The sequence below is a fragment of the Kwoniella europaea genome, chromosome 1 (assembly GCF_036810445.1).
Source record: "Kwoniella europaea PYCC6329 chromosome 1, complete sequence".
Taxonomy (NCBI): Eukaryota; Fungi; Basidiomycota; class Tremellomycetes; order Tremellales; family Cryptococcaceae; genus Kwoniella; species Kwoniella europaea.
The window spans coordinates 13,908,529-13,930,778 of NC_089487.1; the positions used below are offsets into that span (position 1 = coordinate 13,908,529).

At 45.2% G+C, this 22,250-nt stretch overlaps 13 protein-coding genes across 13 annotated transcripts; 1 reads left to right on the forward strand and 12 right to left on the reverse strand.

Moving 5' to 3' along the window:
- Positions 1-673: 673 nt before the first annotated feature.
- On the reverse strand, positions 674-1,180 carry V865_005303 (uncharacterized protein; the record flags this gene model as incomplete). The annotated part of the gene is made up of 3 exons (XM_066229076.1): positions 674-700; positions 772-1,013; positions 1,108-1,180. 3 exons carry the CDS (start codon positions 1,178-1,180, stop codon positions 674-676), a joined length of 342 nt encoding a protein of 113 aa, XP_066085173.1.
- A 1,498-nt stretch (positions 1,181-2,678) lies between these two features.
- Positions 2,679-3,190, reverse strand: V865_005304 (uncharacterized protein; the record flags this gene model as incomplete). Its single annotated transcript, XM_066229077.1, has 4 exons — positions 2,679-2,705; positions 2,801-2,961; positions 3,027-3,047; positions 3,109-3,190. 4 exons carry the CDS (start codon positions 3,188-3,190, stop codon positions 2,679-2,681), a joined length of 291 nt encoding a protein of 96 aa, XP_066085174.1.
- A 723-nt stretch (positions 3,191-3,913) lies between these two features.
- V865_005305 (uncharacterized protein) lies at positions 3,914-4,423 on the reverse strand (the record flags this gene model as incomplete). The annotated part of the gene is made up of 3 exons (XM_066229078.1): positions 3,914-3,940; positions 4,019-4,260; positions 4,342-4,423. 3 exons carry the CDS (start codon positions 4,421-4,423, stop codon positions 3,914-3,916), a joined length of 351 nt encoding a protein of 116 aa, XP_066085175.1.
- Positions 4,424-5,076: 653 nt separating this feature from the next.
- On the reverse strand, positions 5,077-5,575 carry V865_005306 (uncharacterized protein; the record flags this gene model as incomplete). Its single annotated transcript, XM_066229079.1, has 3 exons — positions 5,077-5,103; positions 5,176-5,414; positions 5,491-5,575. 3 exons carry the CDS (start codon positions 5,573-5,575, stop codon positions 5,077-5,079), a joined length of 351 nt encoding a protein of 116 aa, XP_066085176.1.
- A 499-nt stretch (positions 5,576-6,074) lies between these two features.
- V865_005307 (uncharacterized protein) lies at positions 6,075-6,551 on the reverse strand (the record flags this gene model as incomplete). Its single annotated transcript, XM_066229080.1, has 3 exons — positions 6,075-6,101; positions 6,167-6,405; positions 6,467-6,551. The coding sequence occupies 3 exons, from the start codon at positions 6,549-6,551 to the stop codon at positions 6,075-6,077; spliced, it is 351 nt and encodes a 116-aa protein (XP_066085177.1).
- A 1,009-nt stretch (positions 6,552-7,560) lies between these two features.
- On the reverse strand, positions 7,561-8,112 carry V865_005308 (uncharacterized protein; the record flags this gene model as incomplete). The annotated part of the gene is made up of 3 exons (XM_066229081.1): positions 7,561-7,590; positions 7,681-7,919; positions 8,028-8,112. 3 exons carry the CDS (start codon positions 8,110-8,112, stop codon positions 7,561-7,563), a joined length of 354 nt encoding a protein of 117 aa, XP_066085178.1.
- Positions 8,113-9,058: 946 nt separating this feature from the next.
- On the reverse strand, positions 9,059-14,833 carry V865_005309 (uncharacterized protein; the record flags this gene model as incomplete). Its single annotated transcript, XM_066229082.1, has 7 exons — positions 9,059-9,209; positions 9,280-9,354; positions 9,464-10,349; positions 10,412-10,880; positions 10,971-11,753; positions 11,796-12,713; positions 12,767-14,833. The coding sequence occupies 7 exons, from the start codon at positions 14,831-14,833 to the stop codon at positions 9,059-9,061; spliced, it is 5,349 nt and encodes a 1,782-aa protein (XP_066085179.1).
- A 659-nt stretch (positions 14,834-15,492) lies between these two features.
- On the forward strand, positions 15,493-16,493 carry V865_005310 (uncharacterized protein; the record flags this gene model as incomplete). Its single annotated transcript, XM_066229083.1, has 6 exons — positions 15,493-15,576; positions 15,637-15,673; positions 15,751-15,847; positions 15,914-15,988; positions 16,113-16,214; positions 16,397-16,493. 6 exons carry the CDS (start codon positions 15,493-15,495, stop codon positions 16,491-16,493), a joined length of 492 nt encoding a protein of 163 aa, XP_066085180.1.
- A 201-nt stretch (positions 16,494-16,694) lies between these two features.
- On the reverse strand, positions 16,695-18,044 carry V865_005311 (uncharacterized protein; the record flags this gene model as incomplete). The annotated part of the gene is made up of 3 exons (XM_066229084.1): positions 16,695-16,897; positions 16,968-17,335; positions 17,407-18,044. The coding sequence occupies 3 exons, from the start codon at positions 18,042-18,044 to the stop codon at positions 16,695-16,697; spliced, it is 1,209 nt and encodes a 402-aa protein (XP_066085181.1).
- A 302-nt stretch (positions 18,045-18,346) lies between these two features.
- On the reverse strand, positions 18,347-18,999 carry V865_005312 (uncharacterized protein; the record flags this gene model as incomplete). The annotated part of the gene is made up of 2 exons (XM_066229085.1): positions 18,347-18,540; positions 18,600-18,999. 2 exons carry the CDS (start codon positions 18,997-18,999, stop codon positions 18,347-18,349), a joined length of 594 nt encoding a protein of 197 aa, XP_066085182.1.
- Positions 19,000-19,188: 189 nt separating this feature from the next.
- Positions 19,189-19,578, reverse strand: V865_005313 (uncharacterized protein; the record flags this gene model as incomplete). Its single annotated transcript, XM_066229086.1, has 1 exon — positions 19,189-19,578. One exon carries the CDS (start codon positions 19,576-19,578, stop codon positions 19,189-19,191), a length of 390 nt encoding a protein of 129 aa, XP_066085183.1.
- A 433-nt stretch (positions 19,579-20,011) lies between these two features.
- Positions 20,012-21,119, reverse strand: V865_005314 (uncharacterized protein; the record flags this gene model as incomplete). The annotated part of the gene is made up of 5 exons (XM_066229087.1): positions 20,012-20,227; positions 20,298-20,305; positions 20,375-20,544; positions 20,622-20,969; positions 21,025-21,119. 5 exons carry the CDS (start codon positions 21,117-21,119, stop codon positions 20,012-20,014), a joined length of 837 nt encoding a protein of 278 aa, XP_066085184.1.
- A 41-nt stretch (positions 21,120-21,160) lies between these two features.
- On the reverse strand, positions 21,161-21,935 carry V865_005315 (uncharacterized protein; the record flags this gene model as incomplete). The annotated part of the gene is made up of 4 exons (XM_066229088.1): positions 21,161-21,329; positions 21,382-21,480; positions 21,548-21,587; positions 21,662-21,935. 4 exons carry the CDS (start codon positions 21,933-21,935, stop codon positions 21,161-21,163), a joined length of 582 nt encoding a protein of 193 aa, XP_066085185.1.
- Between the last annotated feature and the right edge of the window lie 315 nt (positions 21,936-22,250).

Below are 22,250 nucleotides of genomic sequence, written 5' to 3' on the forward strand. Positions count from 1 at the left end.
CTTGACGGCTACCCTCAGCGGATCAGATTGGCATGAGATAGTGCGCTCCAAGCGGTAAAACTCGTTCCCTATGGTAGCCGGTTTTACAGTATAGTGAGCAGTCGAGCATTGCGGACATCACGATACCCAATCCTGTGGATACATGCAGTGTCGGTCAACTCAAAGAGTCCTTCGAAAGAAGGACAACTTCATATTTTACACTGGATCACATAGCATTACCATTCCCGTGTCACCGCCTGGTCGAGCCCTACAAAGGTTGTCATCTTTAGGCTTTGGTCCACGCCCGAAAGACCGGGATCGCCATCGGCCTATGTCAACTCTCAACCCTGCAATCGGTGAAGCACGTCTTATTCCTCGCTAGAAAAGTCGCGCTAGATCATACTATTCCGTACATCTGGCTTCAGGACTTATCACTTCTCAACGGTCTGCCATAATCATTGCACAGTCTTGATCTGATTGTCCCTGAGGTACCACACTTGATCAGCCAGCCGTCAATCGGTTTGTAGAGCGGCGAGTACATCATGGCCTGCATGCTTTTCGGATTAATATGCATACATGTAAAAGCTACGTCAACGCTACTAGAGAGAAAAAACGTAGATGTAAAAGAAAAAGGGAAAATCTTTCATTGCAAGGATATGATCTGTTGTTAAAGCTGACCCAGCTTCAAGCAAGTTTAGCAGTTGTTGGGGTCGCAACCGCCCTAGAGTTCAAGCCGATCCAGTGTCAGTGACATCGCTTCCGTAGACACAGACATCGTATTCGATGACTCACACCGACGAATCTGTAGCTTTGAGCTTTTCCATCAAGCTTATGACAGAATCCAGTAGCTTGGAATTCGTATCCGTCGTTTTGACAGTTACATTCTTTGCTATCGTATGTTTGCACAAGACAATAGTATTGATTCCAGTCGATAGGGTTGTTGGGGATGTAGACTGATTTAGCACCTGCCCAAGCGAAGCATCCGGGATTGTCCATGTTGAATCCAATGGATCCGTCTTCATTGCAATTCTCGTCTGCAGCAAAGATTCCAAGGTCAGCCATGAGATTCGATGTTGTGAATCCCGATGTGAACAGGGCGCTGATGCTTGTAAACAGAGTAAAGCTTACCTGTGAAGAAGTTGGCGTACTTGTCGGCTGAAACAAGACCAAGCAAAGCGATAGTAGCGATGATGAACTTCATGAGGTTCAACTTGTGTTTGTTGATTGGTGGGTAGTTGGTGAGTTGTTATGGAAAGATGGTAAGTCATCATATATGCACATCAAGCTTGTATATGCATATGTCTCAGTGTCTCAGCATGTGATGTCATGCCGTTCACCCGAATTATGAAATTCAAGGCATCTCGATTACTGTGGGTGACAACGTTCCTTGCGTCGTTGATGGATGATTTGTGTTCGATCAGATGACGATGCTCTGATGATATAGCTACTAACCACGCACTAGGTTACTAGCCCAAAGGATACACCGGCATACTGAGCGGAGGACACGTTGTCTATGCCTGGACCAACTCTTGAGTTATACTTCTCTTGGTATTGGGGCGATCTTCTCGATGAGAGTAAGACCTCTGCTGACCGACGGTCAATACTTGATCATATGATTTGCGGATGGATCAGGATGTACAAAGGCTGACGGAGATATGCACCAATATTCATCCTGGAGGTGTACGATACTGAGCTGCCAACACCCTCAAACCGTGTGGCACATTTCGAGGGAATCTTAAACACAGTTACAGTATTCGGAGCGCAAGTCTCCCATAACAGCATAAACGTCGACTTGTTAGTACTGTACAGTAGATCACTTTCCACCAGCATGATTGCTGTTCAATCTTACACTGATTAATGGGTATGATTTAGCTTGTCCACTAAGTAAGTGGCAGAACCCACTGGCTCTAAAATCGATACCCGTGTTCGACAGTCACAAGCTCCCGTTCGGTCTGATATCATCAAGCAGTACAGGGCCGTGAATTGAAGACCATTGTTTGGGATGTATACTGATCTTCTGCCCCCTTGGGCAAAGCGCCATCGCTACTGATGTCAAAGCCGATTGAACCGTCATCGCTACATTCGGTGTCTATTTAGGGGTCAGTGGAAAGCATTTTCGATGACATCGAGGATACGCACCAGAGAACAAGTTGGCATAGTTATCAGGAAAAACCTCAGCTGCCAGGATAATCATGGTATTGATCGTAAAGAACCAGCTCGTATTATGCCTTCCGGAATGAATTGAGAGATTGGGACCTCATACTACAGCTGCAGCAACTTCTTATAGCTTTTTGAATTGCTAAAAATAACTCGGTGACTCTTTCCCAGCTGAGCTTTTGGTTGGTTAGAGAGAAGAAGAGAGTTGACGTCGATCACCCATAATATCATTTCTCAAACAGGAACTGACATCGTCTGTTCTTGGACGGTCCAGATCGGAAAGACAGCAAAGCATGTCAACATCTGATACTCGACCCTTGCAGATCTGTTTTTCATGACGTACAGTATTGCCGGTATATATTGTGCTAGTACGATGTGAAACTGCTGCAATCATGGCACCAATCGTTACTGAGGATATATACAAACTAGTGCATATACAGTAACAGCTCTAACAACATAGTCTGTGGATCATATTGTTCAACCTAAATGACAGCGATGAAGACATTAAGCCGACCGAGTCGAAGCCATCCAGCTCCACTCATTTAGCAGTTGTTCTCATCGCAGCCTCCCTGTTAAGAGAACGACATCAGTAGTCACTTCTCGTCATGCTGGTAGAGGGTGGCGACAGTGGGATAGACCTTGAATAGTGAGCGTTAATACTCACGCTGATGAATCGATATGACTTAGCATCTCCGGAAAGGACATGGCAGAACCCAACCGCTTGGAACTCATACCCTTCATTTTGACAATTGCACTCGTCACTGTCATTGGTGATCACAAGGCAATAGTAGGCTGTCCAAGGGATACCGTTATTGGGGATGTAGACTGAGTGTCGACCAGATTGAGCTGAGCGAAACACCCGGGATTGCTCAACTCGAATCCGATCGAACCGTCTTCATTACAGTTCTCATCTGAGATACAGGTCATCAACAAAGATCTGGCATACACCACACAGCATGTCGAGATACCCACCTGCGAAGAAGTTTGCAAAGTTGTCCGCTGACACTTTGATGGCGAAGTAGAGCAAAGTGATCGTGGACAGAATGGATCGCATCGTGACAGGAATTGGCTTGTATGTATAGTCGAATGAGTAAAAGTGTGGGAAGAAACAAAAGATCAAGATTCACTGTTCTACTTGACTCAGATGATAATCCTTGTAGAAGGCATATATGACCTTCTTACAACAAGACAGATAAAACAGAGGCGTGTCGACCATCCGGCTTCACGGGCATACAATTGGAACGCATGGGCACTCTTCTGATCGAACGATTGATCTGCATCCTACGTGTATGTAATTCTTTTTGTGTTTAGTTACCAAAGCAAAAACGACTACTATTTCTGATCGTGACAAAGAACATGTGTCATACGCAAAAATCCATCAAGATCCACTTCTTGTCAACTGAGCATGCGTTTCCGTTGAGCATGCAGAAAGATGTGCCATCTTACCCTCAAATGATGTATTTATGTTTTCTAGGCAGTGCCATCGAGTATACTCTATCACTGATGAGGTCATCCTCCTCGTGTAAGCGTACAGTAGTGTACGATAGGCTTTATGCTTCAGGTCAGCTACTGGATGTCCCAAGATCGACGATAAACAGTCCTGACATGATTAGACATCGGTTCACTCATGCATGTAGCATATTATACACAATACATGGGTACGAGAAGGATGTCTGATAGGAGTTACAGCGGAGAGAATACAGATAGCAATCTTGCAGAGGCATATGAGCTCAATACCTCCAGTAATCTGAGTCTCGCATGGAAGGAGGAAAGTTGTTCAACAGTTATTATCATCGCAGAACCCCTGCAATACCAAAAGACAGTCGGTTCCCATATCCGCTACCGAAGGTAAATCGACATAGAGATCGAGAATTGTACTCACACTGATAAATCGATAAGATTTCGCTTTACCATCTAATTTATGACAATATCCTGAAGCGCCGAAGTCATATCCAGCGTTTTGACAATTGCATTCCCCACTGTCATAGGTCTGAACAAGACAATGTTGGTAACTGAAAGGGTTTCCGTTGTTGGGAATGTAAACAGAGTGTCTACCTGACTGAGCAAAACATCCAGGGTTGTTGATGTCAAAACCGATTGATCCGTCTTCATTGCAATCCTCGTCTGTGAGCAAAGCAAGTTGTCAGTGGAGGTGGTCAATAAAGACTATATCCTATCTGTAGGTGGTATGATATGGATACTTACCACTAAAGAAGTTTGCAAAGTTATCAGCCACGGCGGTACCAATGAGACCGAAGGCGAAAATATTGGCGAAGGTGAATCTCATGATTGTTCCTGCGGTGCGTCGTGGAGCAGGTCCGTGGTATGAGATGACTTTGAGTCGGAGAATTTGTGATAAGCTGTACTGAGAAACAAAGTCCCCTTAATTCATTCTCGCCGACGTTCTCTTATATGCTTCACTGAATGGCTTGGCGTATCTTCATCGACCGGATCACCGAGAATGTGAAGCATCGATATCGGACTAATGCTTGCATCACGTTGCATTGCCGCTCTTGGCGGTCTGATTGATCTTCTATGTAACTCAATCTTATCGCTAGTGGATCCGCTATCAACGACTAAAAACTTATTAGTTTGGTTTTGGTTCAAAGGTATCTCTCTCCTCGATTTTCGCTTAATTAGATAGGAACGAATGCGGTGCCACTAAAGATTTCTTACCTTTATACGTTGATTGATAGGACGTATCATCAACCCGAACCATGCACAAGCATGCACATGTCGAGACAACGTCTTTGAGTGTGACCTCGAGGACTAGCATGGACAGACAGTGATAGATGCGTCACTAGCCTGACTCGCATGCGTGCGAGCTGAAGATCAATCGTGATGAAAATCAAGTGACATAGCATATCATGGCCTAGTAATAGGGAAGCTAGCAAGCTATGGGAATGCGGCAGAAGCCGAGCTGCAGTATGATGGGGGTGTCTAGCAGGTGTTGACACCACAAGAGCCCTGACGAAGTACATCATGAATCAGGGTGAGTAGGAAATTACACTGAATGATGGAGATAAGGCATATACTCACACCGATAAATCTGTAGGATTGGACTTCACCATCTAGCAGAGCGCAAAACCCGGTTGAAGTGAAATCATACCCTCTGTCTTGACATCCGCAATGGTCATCTCCATGAGTCATCACTAGACAGAACTGATCACCTAAAAATCCACTATTGGGAATATAGACGGAATGTCTTCCTGCTTGGGCGAAACATCCGGGATTGGTCATGTCAAAGCCGATAGAACCATCTTCGTTGCATTCGGTGTCTACGTACAGTATATCCAAGGAAGTTCAGTTCGGCTTCCTAGTGGAATGTGGCATAAACGAACTTTATCCACTCACCGCTGAAGAAATTGGCAAAATAGTCTGCCGACACGTATGGGAAAAGAGTGACAAAAATGAGAACCGTCAAAGCTGTCAGTTTCATTGTGTCGGATGTATAAGTGGAGCTACATGGATCTGAAAACTATTGATCATCCCGACGAGACAATGTAATAGCAATACTGAATGAGAGTGATATCCATTGGTGGTTCAAGTACTCGAACACTTGAAGTGACATATCACATTCGTCGTTGGGACTTGGTCATACTATCACCTGTCATCGTTGATCAATTGATCATCCACATCTGGCAGCAGGTCCCACCATGATCTGCAGTACCTCAATCAATTGTCAGGAGGTATTTAGATTTAGGAATATTTCAACCGATCGACGAACACATGATCAAAACTTCATGATGGCACGATTCCTGCTTTCACAGACGTATGCCGGCCGACGATTAAAAACATAGAAGATCATATGACAAGCAGCATATCTACAGCATATCATCAAAACAACTAGCTAAGACTATGTTAATAAGTCAATTCACCATACAACCTTCATGACTTCGGTTCAGACATCTTATGGTAGACGATATATCCGGCTTCTTCTAGCAGGTGTCGGAACCACAGGATCCCTGCAGTGATCATTTCAAATCAGTACAGTGCTCCACTCTAAGAGGATCACTAAGATAATACCTACGGAAATAAATCTGTACGACTTGACTGTGCCATCCAGCTTTGCACAGAACCCAGTGGAGGTAAAGTCGTAAGCCTGATCTTGACAGCTACAATGATCGTCGTCGTGAGTCATGACCAGGCAAAATTGCTCGTTTGGGAAGCTAGTTCTAGGGATATAGACTGATTTGGCACCTGCCCAAGCGAAGCATCCGGGGTTGGTCATGTCAAAACCGATAGAGCCGTCTTCATTACAATTCTCGTCTGAAGAGAGATCCGACATTCAGCCGATACTGAGTGAATATTTGTAAAGGATCCCACTTACCGGTAAAGAAGTTGGCGAAGTAATCGGCGGAAACCAAAGAGGTGAGGGAAGCCAGAGCGAGGAGGGTATAAGTTGTTAATTGCATTTTGCTAATTATTGGTGAATGTTTGCGATTGTCAAGTGCAGAGTGGGTTGGTGTTGTGTGAGAATTGTACAGCTGGATGTCTCAAAAGACAGACCGTTATATATGCATAAGTATCATCTCGGCCATGTATCTTCTTGGTTCATGATGTCACAGATCGGTCCTCTTTGACGGCTGATCAGTTCGAACATTGGGGGACAGCATAAAGGCGACGCAAAGCGCTGTTCCAGCTAGTATGTTGTGCCTCGACTAAGCGGTGGGGATTAGGAGGATTTGTTACCGCATGTATAGACCGCAAAACTGGACACAATACGAATGCGTGTTTGTTGCTCGAGACGAATAACATCTCTTGTTGAGATTCCAATAGTCACTCATAGCATAATGTACATCACTGTCATAGATGACGTATACAATATATGCTGTACCGCGAATGCAGATTGAAACAAAGTGATCGAAAGGGTGATCCAGTGCATCAACGATCAACGAGTGATAGCTCCGCAACAACCCATACTCGAGGGGCCAAGTATGTATCAGATGAATACGTAGTCCATCAAGCTATCCCATACGACAATCAACAGATGACCTCAGCTGAAGAACCAATAAGATCGTACACAGCTCACATGACCTAAAGCGAGTAGTTCGTCTTGACCAAAACGGAGCACCGCTTCGTATCTACTGGTCTTTGAGAATGATCAGGATCTCATCCTATTCATTCGAGGTCACTCGTTGTAACCGTGTTATCGTCTGCTGGACGATCTATCTATAAACACCATCTACCAGCGTACTAATCAATCAATCGCTTATTAAACTTATAATACTGTAATGAGAATGATCGATGGTGGCATGCATCATCCATCAAAGTCTCAAATGACATCAACATGTTACTTCATATGTATGCATACAGTTTCAATTCATCTCCTTAAATATTGCTACAAAGTTAACCCACAACAACGCGACAATCTGAATTCGTTCAGAACCGAAGTTGTTGTTCTCTAATCTATCTTAGAGTAACTCAAGGACAGTTGTCACTTCCACAAGATTCCTAAACATATGTTTAAGAATCAACAATATATTGGCAAAAGATCGCTTGTCGTACATACAGTACATGAAGGACGAGGGATTGACGACTTACGTGGATGAATCGGTAAGATCCAACAGTAGGGTCCAACTCGTGACAGAATCCAGTAGCTGTGAAGTCGTAAGCTTGAGATTGGCAGGAGCAACTTCCATCAGGGCCAGTGGAAACGAGACAGAATTGATCGTTGATCAATCCGGTGTTGGGGATGTACACTGATTTTCGACCAGCTTGGACGAAACAGCCTTCGTTGTGCATGTCAAATCCAATTGAACCGTCCTCGTTACAATTGGTGTCTACAAATCAAGAAAAAGACTGTCAGTGATTACTTGGACATCTAAGAAATAGATCATCATAACGAGGAGGAGGGGAGAAGTCTAGTTGATGTGAAAAGGTAAACTCACCAGAGAAGAAGTTGGCGTAAGAGTCGGCTTTGACATAGGTGGCGAGACCGATGACGGCAAAGAGAGCTGAAGTGGTGAATTTCATTTTGAGTCTGTTTTGTTGATGTTGGAGTACAAAAAGTAGTTGTAACTTGATTGTTAAGGATTGAGTGGAGAAAATCCGTAGCTCTTACCCCTTTTATATCTTATCAGATCAGTACTGTTGCATTTGAGTACTCACTCCTAGAGACACATGCGTAATTTGAACAGCATGCACGGCATGCAGCCCGATCAACCGAACACTGATCCACACTAATGACCAGTTGACTATGTCATGCGATGCACGAAGTGAGAATGGACCTGGACTTGGAGGGACTCTCCAACCTGCAAGCATACTAAGTTAGCTGGAAACAGCTGTCTTGGAAAGCTGTTGCAAGCGGACCATGCTGGGTTAGGTTTATTATCGGAAAATTGATGAAACTATCTTTATCTGTACAGTATCTGTTTGGCTCCTCCCTGATCTAAGATTAAGTGTATTTTTAGATCTCGATTAGATCAAAAGATCACACTGCTTTCACAAAATGCGTAATGAACAGCAATCCGACCGACTATAGAAATGATGATGTTGATGTTGATGTTGATCTAGTGATTTTGGTGACTTTCCCACTCGGCCATCCGGTGCATGACCACCATCAAGAGATGTTCAAGTGAATTACAGTCTAAGCAGTATGATGTAATTCACGTTGGATGGCCGGCACTGCATCACTCACTATGAAGGCACAATGAGGCATGTGGTATGTCTCATGTTTCATATAGGCTCGAAATAAAGACGTACTAGCAATGGGTTAGTAACTACATACGCTCGAGCACACGCATGTCTCCGACCAACATCTACGTACAGCATCGTACGATTACAATGATGAACTCTACTTACTACTTACAACTAGTGAAAGGATATGTATCAGTTACGAATGCTTTTTCGCCAAGGAGGGAAGAAAGAAAAGAAGAAGTCCCTTGTATGCGATCTAGCTCTATGTTACACTTGTTCAACTCTAATCCCTCAAAGGTTCCAAAAAACTGCAGATCACCAGACCTATATTCCCATTCTCACTTCTAGCTACTAATACCCCATCATTGTCCACTCCGACTTCCGGATAAGGGAAAGAGGGAAGTTCGTCGATACGGCCTACTTCGTGGAAGACACTATAGATTTTGGGGTCAAGCGTTAGTTATGAATGCTTATGCGATGCGATTGCTTAGGATGGACACCCACTCTATCAAATCACCCGATATCATTGGTAAGAACCTTAATCCCCTATAACGCCTGTCACCCAACTCGACAGGATCACTGAGTAGAAGAAGTAAGAGGTCAGCTAAGCGCCGTAATTATCGACAGGGCACTGTGGAGAAATTTAATGGGAGTTGCCCAGGGATCCTTTAAATAATAGTCAACTCACAAATCAGCCACACATGCACATTGATAAATGACCTGTTCATTCCTCCAACCGTCCGCAGCATCAACTTCATCCGTTCGTTGCCTTCGTACCATTGGTATTGTAGCTGGGATGACCGAGAAGGGGTGTTTGTCTTTCTCTCTCAAAGACGACACATCGCCTAGCCCTAGTCCCACTCCTGAACCCGAGGCTGTTCTGGAAGATATCGAATTTGACGGTGAATCATTATTGACATTAGTGATGGAGGATGATAATGATACTTGAGAAGAGTTCAGATCCACGCTGAATATGTTGTTCTGACCGATCGGGTCAGAAGTAGCTCTATGCGAGTTATTTCGAGTCAGAGTAGCAGAAGAAGGTTTGGTAGGTGATAAGCCCAAGCCATCAAATATCGGTTGACTGGGATCAGCGTTGATCCTAGGTAATCCCCATGACAGTCTACTCGACGCTTCGGATATGATAGATGAAGAGGATGGTTTCAACCCTCCACCTGAAGCGTTTCGAGCATGCATCGACGGTCGATTATTGCCGCCATCTTGGTTCTGTGAGGTTGAGTTGGATCTCAATTTGGTGACATTATTCTTCGAATTGGATCGTCGAAGCAAGCTGAACATGGATGAGGTTGATTGAGTGGGTGATGTGACGGTGATGACCTGTGGTGAAGGTCCAGTTTGACTTCGCAAAGAAGACGATCTAAATCTGCCCGATTTGTTCGGTGCAGGACTACTGGGTCTACTACTGCCTGAAAGGGATGTTGGCGAAGTGATCGAAGCAGAGTGTCGAAGAGCATGATTGTGTCCAGGTGAGAGCATCGGGCTATTCGATCTTGAGACAGGTCGACTGCCAGGTTTGGCATTGAACGTAGCTATCCTAGTAGCTGCAGTACGAGCTACATGGTGGATATTTGGGTAAGATTCTGCTCATAGGATAAACAAGACGAGTACAACTCACCTGGTCTGGTACATTGGAAATGATCCATCGCCTCAGCATACGGGGCCCATCCATCGTGCCAAGCCTTGACGATACCTCTTGAAGTCTTGGTATTGGTAGGTGATCTCTCAATATTTGGACTAAGCGGTAAAACGACCCAAGCTTCCTCGAAAGCTGACAATCGGTCTTTGACACCTTGATGATATCTCGCTTGAGCCTTCGCAAATCCGACTAAAGCGACATCCAGTATTCTCAAGCAGCCTTCCAAGAATGCAGGCAATTCGTCAACAAGCTGAGTATGTAATGCAACGAATTCACCAGCAGATTGAATGACAATTCGTTCGACAGTCTTCTTGGATGCCCTGAGAGCATGATATCGGGTGTAGTCAAGGTACTTGGTATCTCGTTTATGAATTACCTTGCGAGGATTGGAGGTAGACTCGAGTAGCTTGCTGAAGATCGGCATGATTTGCTGTCGTATTTCATCGTTCTACCAGTATGTTGAGAGATTAGCATTATATCCTATCAAGCAAAGTGGTCCTGGTGATCACAGGAGGAATGAGTATGTGAAGTGACTCACCAGTTCCTTCCATACCTCTGAGATAATCATATCAATGACCTTCCTAAATTCCAACATCCTTCTATCGGTGGGATCGGAAGGTTCGAGCTGCACGACTCTCAACCAAGTTTTCATCACTCCATCTTCAGCTACTAATACCTCCTTAGCAGCCGCAGTCCAAAGTATAACTTCTTTTCCCACTCTCCTGACACATCGGTCTAGCTCTTCTACTTTCACAACTAGATCTTTCAACGCATTGAGTGATGACTCGAGTACGACGGCTGGTAGAGACGATTCGTTACTCGATGTACTCTTGCTCAAAGGTAGCGAAACATTAGAATTGGACGCATTGGGTGCAGATTTGTCTTTCTTGAATCTCTTCAATCCTAATAACTTGGATGCAGGCTGTCTATTATCTTTAGGAGAAACATTTATAGATGTAGTCTTCTTCGGATTGGGATTGATAGCGTTGGAAACAACATCTTTCCTTCTCTTCGCCTCGTCGATCTCTGTCGCGATCGCTTTGGACATCTGAGCTGCGGTTCTTATAGCGAAATAATCAGGATGGACGGGTGTGGTCGAAGAGAGAAGATCATCGAAAAGTAATGGATACTTGGTGATCCGCTGGACAGGTTTGATGAGCATCGAGTCGAGGTTCCAAGCATGCGTGTGATCTTTGATTGATGACCAACACTCTTTGAGATGAGCATTATGAGCAAGATCAGATTGAAGCTCCATTAAGCGAAGTGATGCTTGTGATTGCCTTGCACAGTAGAAATTGTACAAAGGTCGTATACGCGGAATCTGAACTTTATCAGCTCCTATCACATCATATATTAGACTCACCATAGAGACAAACGCTTGTCCCAGTCTGTCGTTACCCGCTTCACCATCCCTCACCATTGCCGCCAGTCCAGTGTCTTCCTCTCCCATCGCTTGTTCAAAAGCAGTGGCCAATTCGTCGGCCGCACTAGCCAGTTGGTCCAAATTCAGAAACACTGTCTTCAAGTCAGCTGGAGACAGAGGCTTGCCAACGGGGGGTGCCATTGAAGGCATACTACTGGACGATCTCTTGTGATTTCTGAGGGAAGGTTGAGGCGTCATCGAGAACGAAGAGTTGGAACTTCCAGCTGCTGAATTGGGGAAGTAACCGAGGTTGTATCCATCAGAGGGACTCTTAGGGAGAGGTGTGGAGGATCCATTGGCAGGGAAAATCCAATTCGGAGAATCATGACCACTCGATCGCTTCGTTTCGGCGGTTTGGTAAGTGTACACCGAGCTTCTTCGAGATACATCACTTGGACTGATGGAGGAATCACCGTTGGTAGAGTATTGAGAAGCAGGTCGAAGAAACCTGTACATGTAAGCATCTCTGACTAAAGCGAGATCTTTCGCATACGCCCTTTCACTCGATGCTACCTCTCTGATCAAGTGAGTTCGTTTCGACATGACGATCGAAGGTGAGGTGGGCAGTAAGGGTCGAAGTGTCGTTTCGGTCGTGCCGGAATGACGCACGTTAGGAGAAGACAGTAAAGCCGGTGACAAAGGTATTTCAGGAGTGTGAATGTGATGAGCAATTTTGCCTTCTCGCAGGATTGGCATCGAAGGCGATTTGGCAGGTTCCCTATGATCATTGCTTATAGGTGAAGAAGGCATGGAATTCTCGTGCGAGCCGAATGTAGTGGCTGTAGATGGGGTTTCGTCGGGGGTATGAGGTAGAGCCTTGTCGCTGATCATACTCAAACGAGGTAGTGACGACGACCTCTGAAATGGTATCAGCCAAGACACCTTGAGCATTTTTGAAGGACACAACTCACCCTGTGACCACCTTCACGACCTGCATCAAAGCTAGATCTTTGGCTCGACGGCGGTATTTCCTTCTGTTTTCCCCATTCTACCGAATCCAATCTACTCTGTCTTCTTCTTGTGACCCCATCAACACTAGACCTAGCAGTTGCTTCACTCCATGCCCAGCTATGAGCGGTGGGAGGGGCAGAATCTTGGGAATAGACTGAAGGGACTGTACAATTGGTGAATCGAATTTCATTAGGTGTCGCTATGATCTGGGAAGATGAGCTAGCTATCTGAGCTTGAGAAGAGCTCCTCGACTCCGCCACCATCGTCGACCTTTTGGAGACGTCCTTTTCCATCTCAGACATCTTCTCCAGTCTCGTATGAAGTGATGTGGGTGTGCCTGCTTGAGCCATATTGGATTCGCCTGAACCCGAACGAGAAGTCTGTTTACGTCCAGCAAAGTTCTGATCTGAACTTTGCCTGCTTAACCCTCTCAATGGCGACTTGGCAGGTACGGGTGGACTAGGATGAGCGGACGAAGAAATGGACGAGAGACGAGAGTTGAGCAAAGATGGTGGCGAAGGGGTCTGTATAGTTAGGTTTGGTGACTTTCGAGGTGAATTGGAGAGTCTTCTGGTTACCAGTTTCGAAGGAGAGACTGATCCGCGAGGGGACGCAGGAGGAGACAGACGGGGCGAAGAGTGAGTAGAGGGAAATCCCTTGGATCTGCCAGGGGCAGCAGAAGTAGGTCTTTTGATCGGTTCTCTGATCGTAGAAGCAGCTTCACTCAGTCTACTGACCGATGATTGTGAACTACCTCGTCGATGTGGTGATCTTTCTAACGGGGACACATCCATTTCTAAAGCAGGACCCAAAAGTCCTAGGTTCTTCGATGCGCGACGGTTGTTGTTTGGATTGGGAGACTCCTTGGTAGGGCTAGATAGTCTTCGAGATGTGGTTCGAGGTGAGATAGGGTGAGGACCTGCTGAACGAGGAGTCTTGGGTGATGAGGAGTTAGATGAGGTTCTTTTTGGTATACTGATACTGATACGTTCTTGTTGAGGTGGTGATCCATGACTGGAGACGGTGACATTTGATCTCCCTTGACTAGATTTCGAACCTTTCCTGACCATTGGCGATGATCCAGACTCTAGCGTTGTAGCAGTGGGCGGTTGTTCCCTTTCTCCAAATTCGCCGAAGTAGACTGTCGACTCCGCAGAATGATGATCTTTGGAAGACCTGGTAGCCGACGATTGTGCCGAAGAGACTAAATCGGCTACTCGGTGTGAAGGTCTGCGGACACCAGTGGCAGATCTAGATCTGGGGTTGGTCAGATCAGGTTTAGATGATTTACGTCGAAGGGGTGGTGGACGTTTGTCAGGAGAGGGTGATGGTGTAGGACTAGATCGAGATGCCGAGATAGCGACTGCAGTCTTCTTAGGTGTTGTCAGACAAGATGGTCCAGCGACTGAAGATGGAGTGGAAGCTCTTGAAGTGAAGGAAGCCCGGGACGACATTGATGTATAAAATGTATCGGAGGTTGAACGTGGTAAGGAAGGTGAAGATGAGGGGAACGGCTTGGAGGTCGGTATACGAGGCGATGAGGGTGTTCTAGATTTTGAATTGGTGATTGCTACTGAGGGTCTAGGTATCGAGGAAGAAGTAGGCTTTATCCTGGAATCCGTCGCTCTCCTATTCTCTGCCGCTTTGCTACCACCAGCTACACCTAACCCTATCCCACCACTTTTACCCAGATCAGGAGATCTCACACCCGTCATCCTAGATGACCCTGCGCCAGGTGTTGCAGCGGTGGGGGTTGTCCTGCTATCTCTCCGAGGTGAACCAGGTGGTGATTTTACTGTTGTTGAGCCTATGCGTGAGGGTATACCAGATCGTGTGGGAGTCGGTACAGAAGGTTTTTTGGCACTGTTGGCTGGTGATGATGATCCTGGGGGTGGGTTTGCTTTGCTTTCGAACTGTTGTATAGCTTCTGTGACCGAAGGTGATCTCCTGTATTGAGAAGGTTTAGGGGGAGTCGATGGTCCAGGAGTACTGATGGAAGGTGGTGTGGTTACGGGTTTCACAGGCATGATGAGATGATCTTCTTGCTTGCCTTGACATACAGAATACAATCATGAGGATGAGATGGTCGGAGTTGAGGCGTTGCAAAGGTTCACTGTATCCCCAACAAGGACAATCCTTCCCCTTTTTTCTGATCACTACGATGTTCCTTCTACCTCTGCTTCACTGTTCAAATGACGATCTGATCAAGACCGCGTTTGTTACATCCGCCATCTATTTCGCTTGTATATAATGTGATCTCGGTATGATGTGTGGCTATACATGTTATCCAAAGTCAGCTCAAAGGAAGATGGTACGGGCGAAAGGGAAGGGAGAAGGGGAATAACGTTGGATGGTGACATCTTCACTCACAACAGCCCTTTGGTAGTGTCCTGATAAATTCCAGTTTTTCTTTTCCCGACATATGCTACCCAGCTTGAGTTCTCGATTGGCCACGATCTGGTGGTGATGAAGGATGATAATATATGGTGTATGAATAAGAATGAGAATAAGAATCAGAAGAAGAAGAGCAACAACAAGGATATCGATGTTGCTGAGATGACACACTATAGAGACTATGTTACGTAATTGGATGTGGTTCCGGTTTAGGTTATAAAAACATCCTCCTACGCTGAAGTTTCTCTTCTTCTTCCTCCCGTACCATCCCCCATTACACCTGTAGATAACCATGGTCAACGAGTCCCAGGGGTTATCAAGACCGAACGCAGCCGCTTCAGGCTCATCTTCGACCACCAGGAGTAGGCGGCATGCCGTGAGTGATGGACCTTCCTCTGTTGATGAGCAAGATAGACTGACTCGTCTATTGTCATAGATACCTGAGGAGGATGCTACCAAGTTGCAGTTTGGGGGTGAGCTGCTGCTCACGCTGCAGAATTTCGAAAGATGGTGGTCAGTAGCTGATGTCATACCATGATATGTACCGTAGAATTTGCCGATGGTGAAGCCTTGACTTTGACCGAAGTATCGACACTTCTCGCAGCTGCTAGAAGTGCACCCAACGTACCTCCTGCACCGGATAACAAGTGAGTCGTCATATCTCTGTTTCTAACCTAACAACACATTCGAGCTCACAAGCTGTACTGTCTCAGAGTGTACAAGTCTACTGTAGAATACGTCAATGAATTTCAGAACGCTAGTATGGAGGTATCGGAGAGTATGAGAACGTGAGTGGTGTTTCATATCGAATCCCACTTAACAGCTCGACTTTATCGAAGTGGACTTGCTCAAACACTATGGGGACTGAATTGCGTCCCTCTGTGAGCTGATCACCTTCTCGCCGGGCTGTAGTGCACTCGTAGCAAGACCTGGCTTTTTGAACAAATTTGAGATCGCTCAAATAATGTACTTGAGACCTGAGAAAGTAGAAGTTGCAGTGGCTTTGATACCGAGGTGAGTGCAGAAAGCTTGTCTTGAGTTGTGTCAGAATATCACGTAGTATTGGTTTGGCCATCATCATCTCAGCAGCTCATCTTTCAACCCTCGATTTTCTCCTGTCATGAAACCCTCATGCAACTTTCGATACCCATTTTCCTCCATATAGTATCTCTGTACTGATATTCCCTCTCTGACAGTCTTGAGCGATACTCCCAAGGTGATGAGACGGAAGCGATTCTTCAATCTTTGCTAGACGACGTAAGGGGTATGGCGAGATATGGAGTCCGACCATAGTCTCCCTAAATAATCATGTTGTAAATTTCAATAAAAATATAGAAATAGAATTGCCAACGAGAATTGACAACCACGAGATAGGCGATGATGCATCTAATGTAACATGAACATAACAAGAATAGGTAATGAGTAGAGAATAAGAGCCAAAGTGGTATATAGCAATGCCAGGTATATATTGTATATGATCTATTCTAACTGGATCTAGAATCTAGGTAAACCAATAACTCCCCCTCGTTTACACCATTCACTCAATTCCTTCGTCACTTTTATCTGACACCCCAATCTGCTTTCTCCGTCCCTATACCCTAAAGCATAGCCCAGCATATCATCCTCTTCCTCAGAGGGTTCGGAGGTTGGCGCGGGAAAGGGAGACGGAGCAAGATAAAGATGGCACGTCGCGCATTCTATAGATGATGGTCAGCACAATCACTACCCTATTCCCAGAATGATATTCGACTATTTCCAATTACTCACCCAGATTCCCACCGCATACACCTTCCAACGAGGGTAGGTCATTCTCTTTACCAACCTCCAGCAAGTTACTCCCAAGTTTCGCATTGACGACTTTCAATTCACCTTCAAAAGTCTTGAACCTCAATTCCACCTTGTCCCGCTCCTCGTGTACTTTCCCCTTTTCTGTGTTTTGACCTTTTTCCGGGTTAACTCTATCCCATATCTGAGCTTGTTCCTGCTCTGTTAACCCATATCTACCTCTCCAATGAGCCCATATCTTCGTATTCGGTTTGGGTGAGAGAAGATGTGATATTATGGATGGAGCATGTTCGAGTGTGAGGTTCGAGAGCATGTCCAGTGATGGAAGGAGAATTACGTTCGCTGCATATCTGTGCGAAATCCAAACTTCATTAGCTCCCTTATATGGCATGAATATAGAATGGCGACGAGTATTACTCACTTATGTCCACCCACATGAGCAATCTCTTTGACCTGTATCCGATCTGAAACACCTCTTCGTTCTATCGCTTCCCTCAAAGCTTCAACTAATGGACCCCCTCTATCAGAACATCGACAATCCCTTGATCCATGGGTACAAACCAGTATCTCCTTCGGCTTTTCATATTCTGTAACATCTAACGATTTAACAGTGTATTCCAGATCTTTAAGAATATCATCCGACGATATACTGTCCATGTTGAAATTGTTATATGATCTAGAATATCCATCAGGCCAATATATCTTCACTGGATATTCTTCCTCTGCCGCAAAAGAGGTCTGATCGCCTATTCCATCATATATAGCATTCACCGCTATTCCCTTCGACTTGAAATGCGCAGATGCTGTAGCAAGTAGTGGAGAGGCCATCTCCAAGTGTGACGGCCAATGTTTGGGTGAGACAGGTAAGGAAAGTAACATCAACGCTTTTCGGGGAGAGAGTGAACGAGGGAGAGTTAACCATTCGATCGGGTCTGGTAAGCCTGTTGTATGTTTAGGTGCAGAATGGGTAGGTCGAACATTCTGCAGCAGTTGAGTGGCGTTGATGGGCAGTCTATGCCGTATTTGTCTGAGGGTGAAGGTGGGTGAGAGTAGGATCATTGAGTTGGGTAGTCATAATTGATGAGGGAAAGTCAAGAGATGGGGTGATAAAATGTGATGAATTTCATTCGATGACGGTCATCTCCTTGATAGTCGATTAGCTCTGTGGCTCTTGCCGAGCGGCCCACGTAATACGCAACATCCGCTATCCAGACATGGCACTGAATTTCTGCATGATACGCAATCATTGCACTAGAATCAGAGCAGCATGGAAGGTTGACGAGTGTATAAACTATATATTTAGTGTGATTCACGACATAGGCCGGACAATCTGGCTTCACCACCCAATTTATTGTGGCTCCTCATTGTTCGAATGGATTCTGATTGGGATCGAAATAACCACCTCCTTGTGAATCTGTCACCCGTTCATAATCACCTGGAACCTCATGAATCTCACTCGATGGGTTGTAAGGGAGCTCATGCTGGCCCGAAAGGTCCACAGGAGATCGCAGCGTTAGTGTACTAGGTCGAGGTACTTGTGGCGCAAATCGAAGAGCTGTGGTAACTCTGAAAGGTCAGCGGAAGATTTACAGAAACAAAAATACATGGACTCACATGCTGAGCTTAAGGGAGCACGTCTCGGATCGAAAGACTCTGCTGTGTTGGGACTTCCGAACCATCTTCGCCATGGGTTGGTGGCAGAAGATTCAGCAGTATCAGCATATAAAAGTGAATCAGACATGGATTGGCTCATCGTTTCGATATCCTGATTCTGGCCGTGGGGTACCTCAACTTGAACTCCACTTTGTAGCTCGACAATGTCATTACTCTCAATGTAGCGATCAGAATGATTCTCCCTGTCTCTATCATAAGCTTCTTTCAGGTTGACGAGACCATACGAGTGGTCAAACTTGTTAACGAAGTAAAAGCTAAGTGTTATCGGTTGATCCACGTGAAAACCTTTACCCCGCTCATTTGAATCTTTAAGAGCATCGTACCAATCGTATCTGACCATGCTGCGGATAAGCGATTGTTCTTCCGAGAAATTGTGGAGGAAACTCCCTTTAGATGACACGAAGCTTGCCACAGTTCCATAGGGATAGCAAGCCTGGTGGTATTGGTAACTCAGAAGACTGAGTGCGATCTTTCAGTCAGTTGTGAACCCGACGATAGAGATTTCGAACGATGCATGGGCCGTTAGCACTTACAATTTACCACGGATTTTGTCAAATTGAAAAGAACTAATGTTAGTCTTACCCAATCCCGATTTACCCAATATAACACTATTACAACTCCCAGGATCGAAACGATCGTTGGCCAAGTCCATATACTCTTTACAGCTCGCACATTTAAAACTGATTAGAAACACAGTATTATTCAGTTGTTCTCCCATGTAATCAGGGTTTTTGGACATTGTAATGTTCAATCTACCGATCTTGCCGCATTCTGATCGTTTGGATTTTGTTGGGCATTTCAGTAAGAAGGTTCTGGTTGTTCGATCTTGATAGTTGTTTGTATAGTCCGATATTACTTCTGGTGGTCTCAAGAAAGATAGGGACCTTTTCGTCTCATCACAAATATGAGGGAAGGACATTGTCTCAGTGGCGTAGGATGTTCAATTCTATATTAGTCTGGAGAGAAGAACAAGAGTTAATGTAACAACATGAAGCTTGAACCAGCTGCCCATGCTATCTATCAGAGTAGTATGCCCGAATGCATTGTGAGCACCGCATCAACGATTTTATTCGGGATGAAAGGACATTCAGGTTCTTAGCCAACCAATTAAAGGAGGTCGAAAAAGACCGCTGCGGAGAGCCTAAGAGGTCTGGAATGATCATTGCAATATATATTTCAGTCCATGAACAATGGTGGGGGAAATATGCGAGCCCATTATATCACGCGAAAAGATCTATATCAGTACCCTAGAAGCTCCTTCCTGATTTTGATAGCATTCCCTCGTAGATCTCGCAATCGTTGTGGGACCTTCCATTCGTCTCCCTACACCAATCGTCATTCAGCAGTCGATCTTACATCGATTGACCCGGTCTTGAAAGAGAAGCACTTACATCGCCTATAGCTTTCAACCATTCATCTTGATTCTCGAATTCTTGTGGATGACCAATATTCAAATCTCCAGGTATATCCGAATCTCGTTTTAGCGGTGGTAGGGGCGGGATGGAACCGTTGATGTAACAATGGGCAATCAACCGAGCGGACCGTTCAAATAAAGGTAGAGGGTTGACCTGATCAAGTATAGTAGCACATCAGTAGGTGAGGTTACTAGAAAATACACTGGAAGCAAGAAATTCCCACAAAACGATCTATGGATTCAGAGATGAAGGAGTATTAGTTGAGTTATTTGGCTGATAGTGAGTGGAATAGAGACTCACGTAACCCTATAAAAGCGAGCGTCTTGTCCGGTACATAGAATGTATCTGTTTCGTCTAAGTTGATGGGTCTATTGGCCGGACCAGCCGATAGCCTTCTTTCTTCCTGAGTGGATGATCGAATGAGAGGATGAGAATCGAAAGGAGCTTTGTCAGGCGAGAAGAAAGGGTACCTGCAGCGGTATGCGGCAAGATACGTTTGATAAGTTGGATTATCATGTCATCACAGTGATAGCCCGAATTTACTTACGAATATAGATACCCAGTTGCACATAATATCACATCTATTCCACTCAATACTTTACCCCCCTTCAAGTACACCAAATCACCCTCAACCCTCTCAATCTCGGGTACAGTCTCCACCTGATCCCTCCATTTTGTATTCGGATACAACGATTGATCATCCCCTTGGTCGTTGGGTCGTGGTTTATCTTTCTCTCTTACTGATTGATAGATCTTCCTTGCAAGCTTCGGAGTCTGAGCGTCGGTGGCCTCATCATCTAAAGCTATGTCCCGAGCTATGTCGGTTCCTGAGGCGTGAGATCCGACGATTATGATGTTTTTACCTCGTACGGATCTGGGATTCCTCCACCATCGACTACATGCAATATCAGCATTTTGTTACACAAGATAGTCGTAAGTCCTTGACCGACCTATGCAAGATCTGGCCTTGGTATGACCTCAATCCGGGTAGAGAAGGTACATAAGGGACATTAAAATGGCCATTGGTGATAACTGTGACGGACATTGATCAAGTCGATTCCACGATAAATCAGTGCAACAATACGGTCATGAGATCCACTTACTGATATGGCTAAAGTACTGTAGATCATTCACAAGCTTGCCCTTCACATCTACGTATTCGACGACCACGGTCCAGCGTTTCGATGTGTCTGTCGTATCAGGCGTGTGATGGACTTGCCTCACCAAAGTCTTAAACCGAATCAGAGACAAGAGACTACAACGTACGATCAGCTCATTGTTTATACGAAAGGTTGATCCGGCCTCACCCTTTATCCTTTGCATAATTTTGCAGGTAAGATGCGATCTGATGATATGTCGGAAACGTCTCGGTGCCTTTCTGGTGCGGGGTATCTCTGAATGTCATGCTAATCGTATACATGCAGTTGTCAGCTCTGTTTGGTTTTTTCGGATGAGGTCTTTGAGTTGACTTACCATTCCTGAGGCAGGTTTGTTCTGAGTCCATCATAAATAGCTAAACCCCATGTCCAATTTTTGTAAGATTAGCGACCACGAACGATCAATCTTCGTTATGGACACGCCGCGTACCATTTGGACCATTCCTTCCAGCATCGTAAATCTCCGCTTCGGTTCTCAAAGCTAGACTCCCGTCTTCGGCCCAAGTGACATTACATTGCCCAGCATCCTCATCATAGTTCCATACTCCGCCTGCTGTATCTCTAGCTTCGTAGCCTACTATTTGATCTGGTTTCGCACCTTTATCGAGAAGTTGAGCGATCGCGGCTAAACCTGAAGCGCCTCCTGCACCGATAATCGCCACTCGGGAGAATGGTGGCAGGGCTGTGGATGGGATGATGGTCATAGTGACGAACCGAGGATATACAGCGACTTTCTAGTGAGAAGCATGATTGCAATCGCGAGTAACATGTCTGACAATATATAAGAAGACATCCTCGATGACTTGTTCTCATCTCGGTTATTTCCGTACCAGCAGAATGATCACGAATTGATACGTGATCATTCTCTTATCAGCGTTCCTGGGAAGAGATCTGTCAACACATGCACGATACAAGCACTCCAAAACATCGCAAGTTGTAAACTGGATCATTGACATTGAGGATGTTCATCCATGTAGATATACGGCATTTTTCCACCCTTCAATACATCCCAGGCTGGT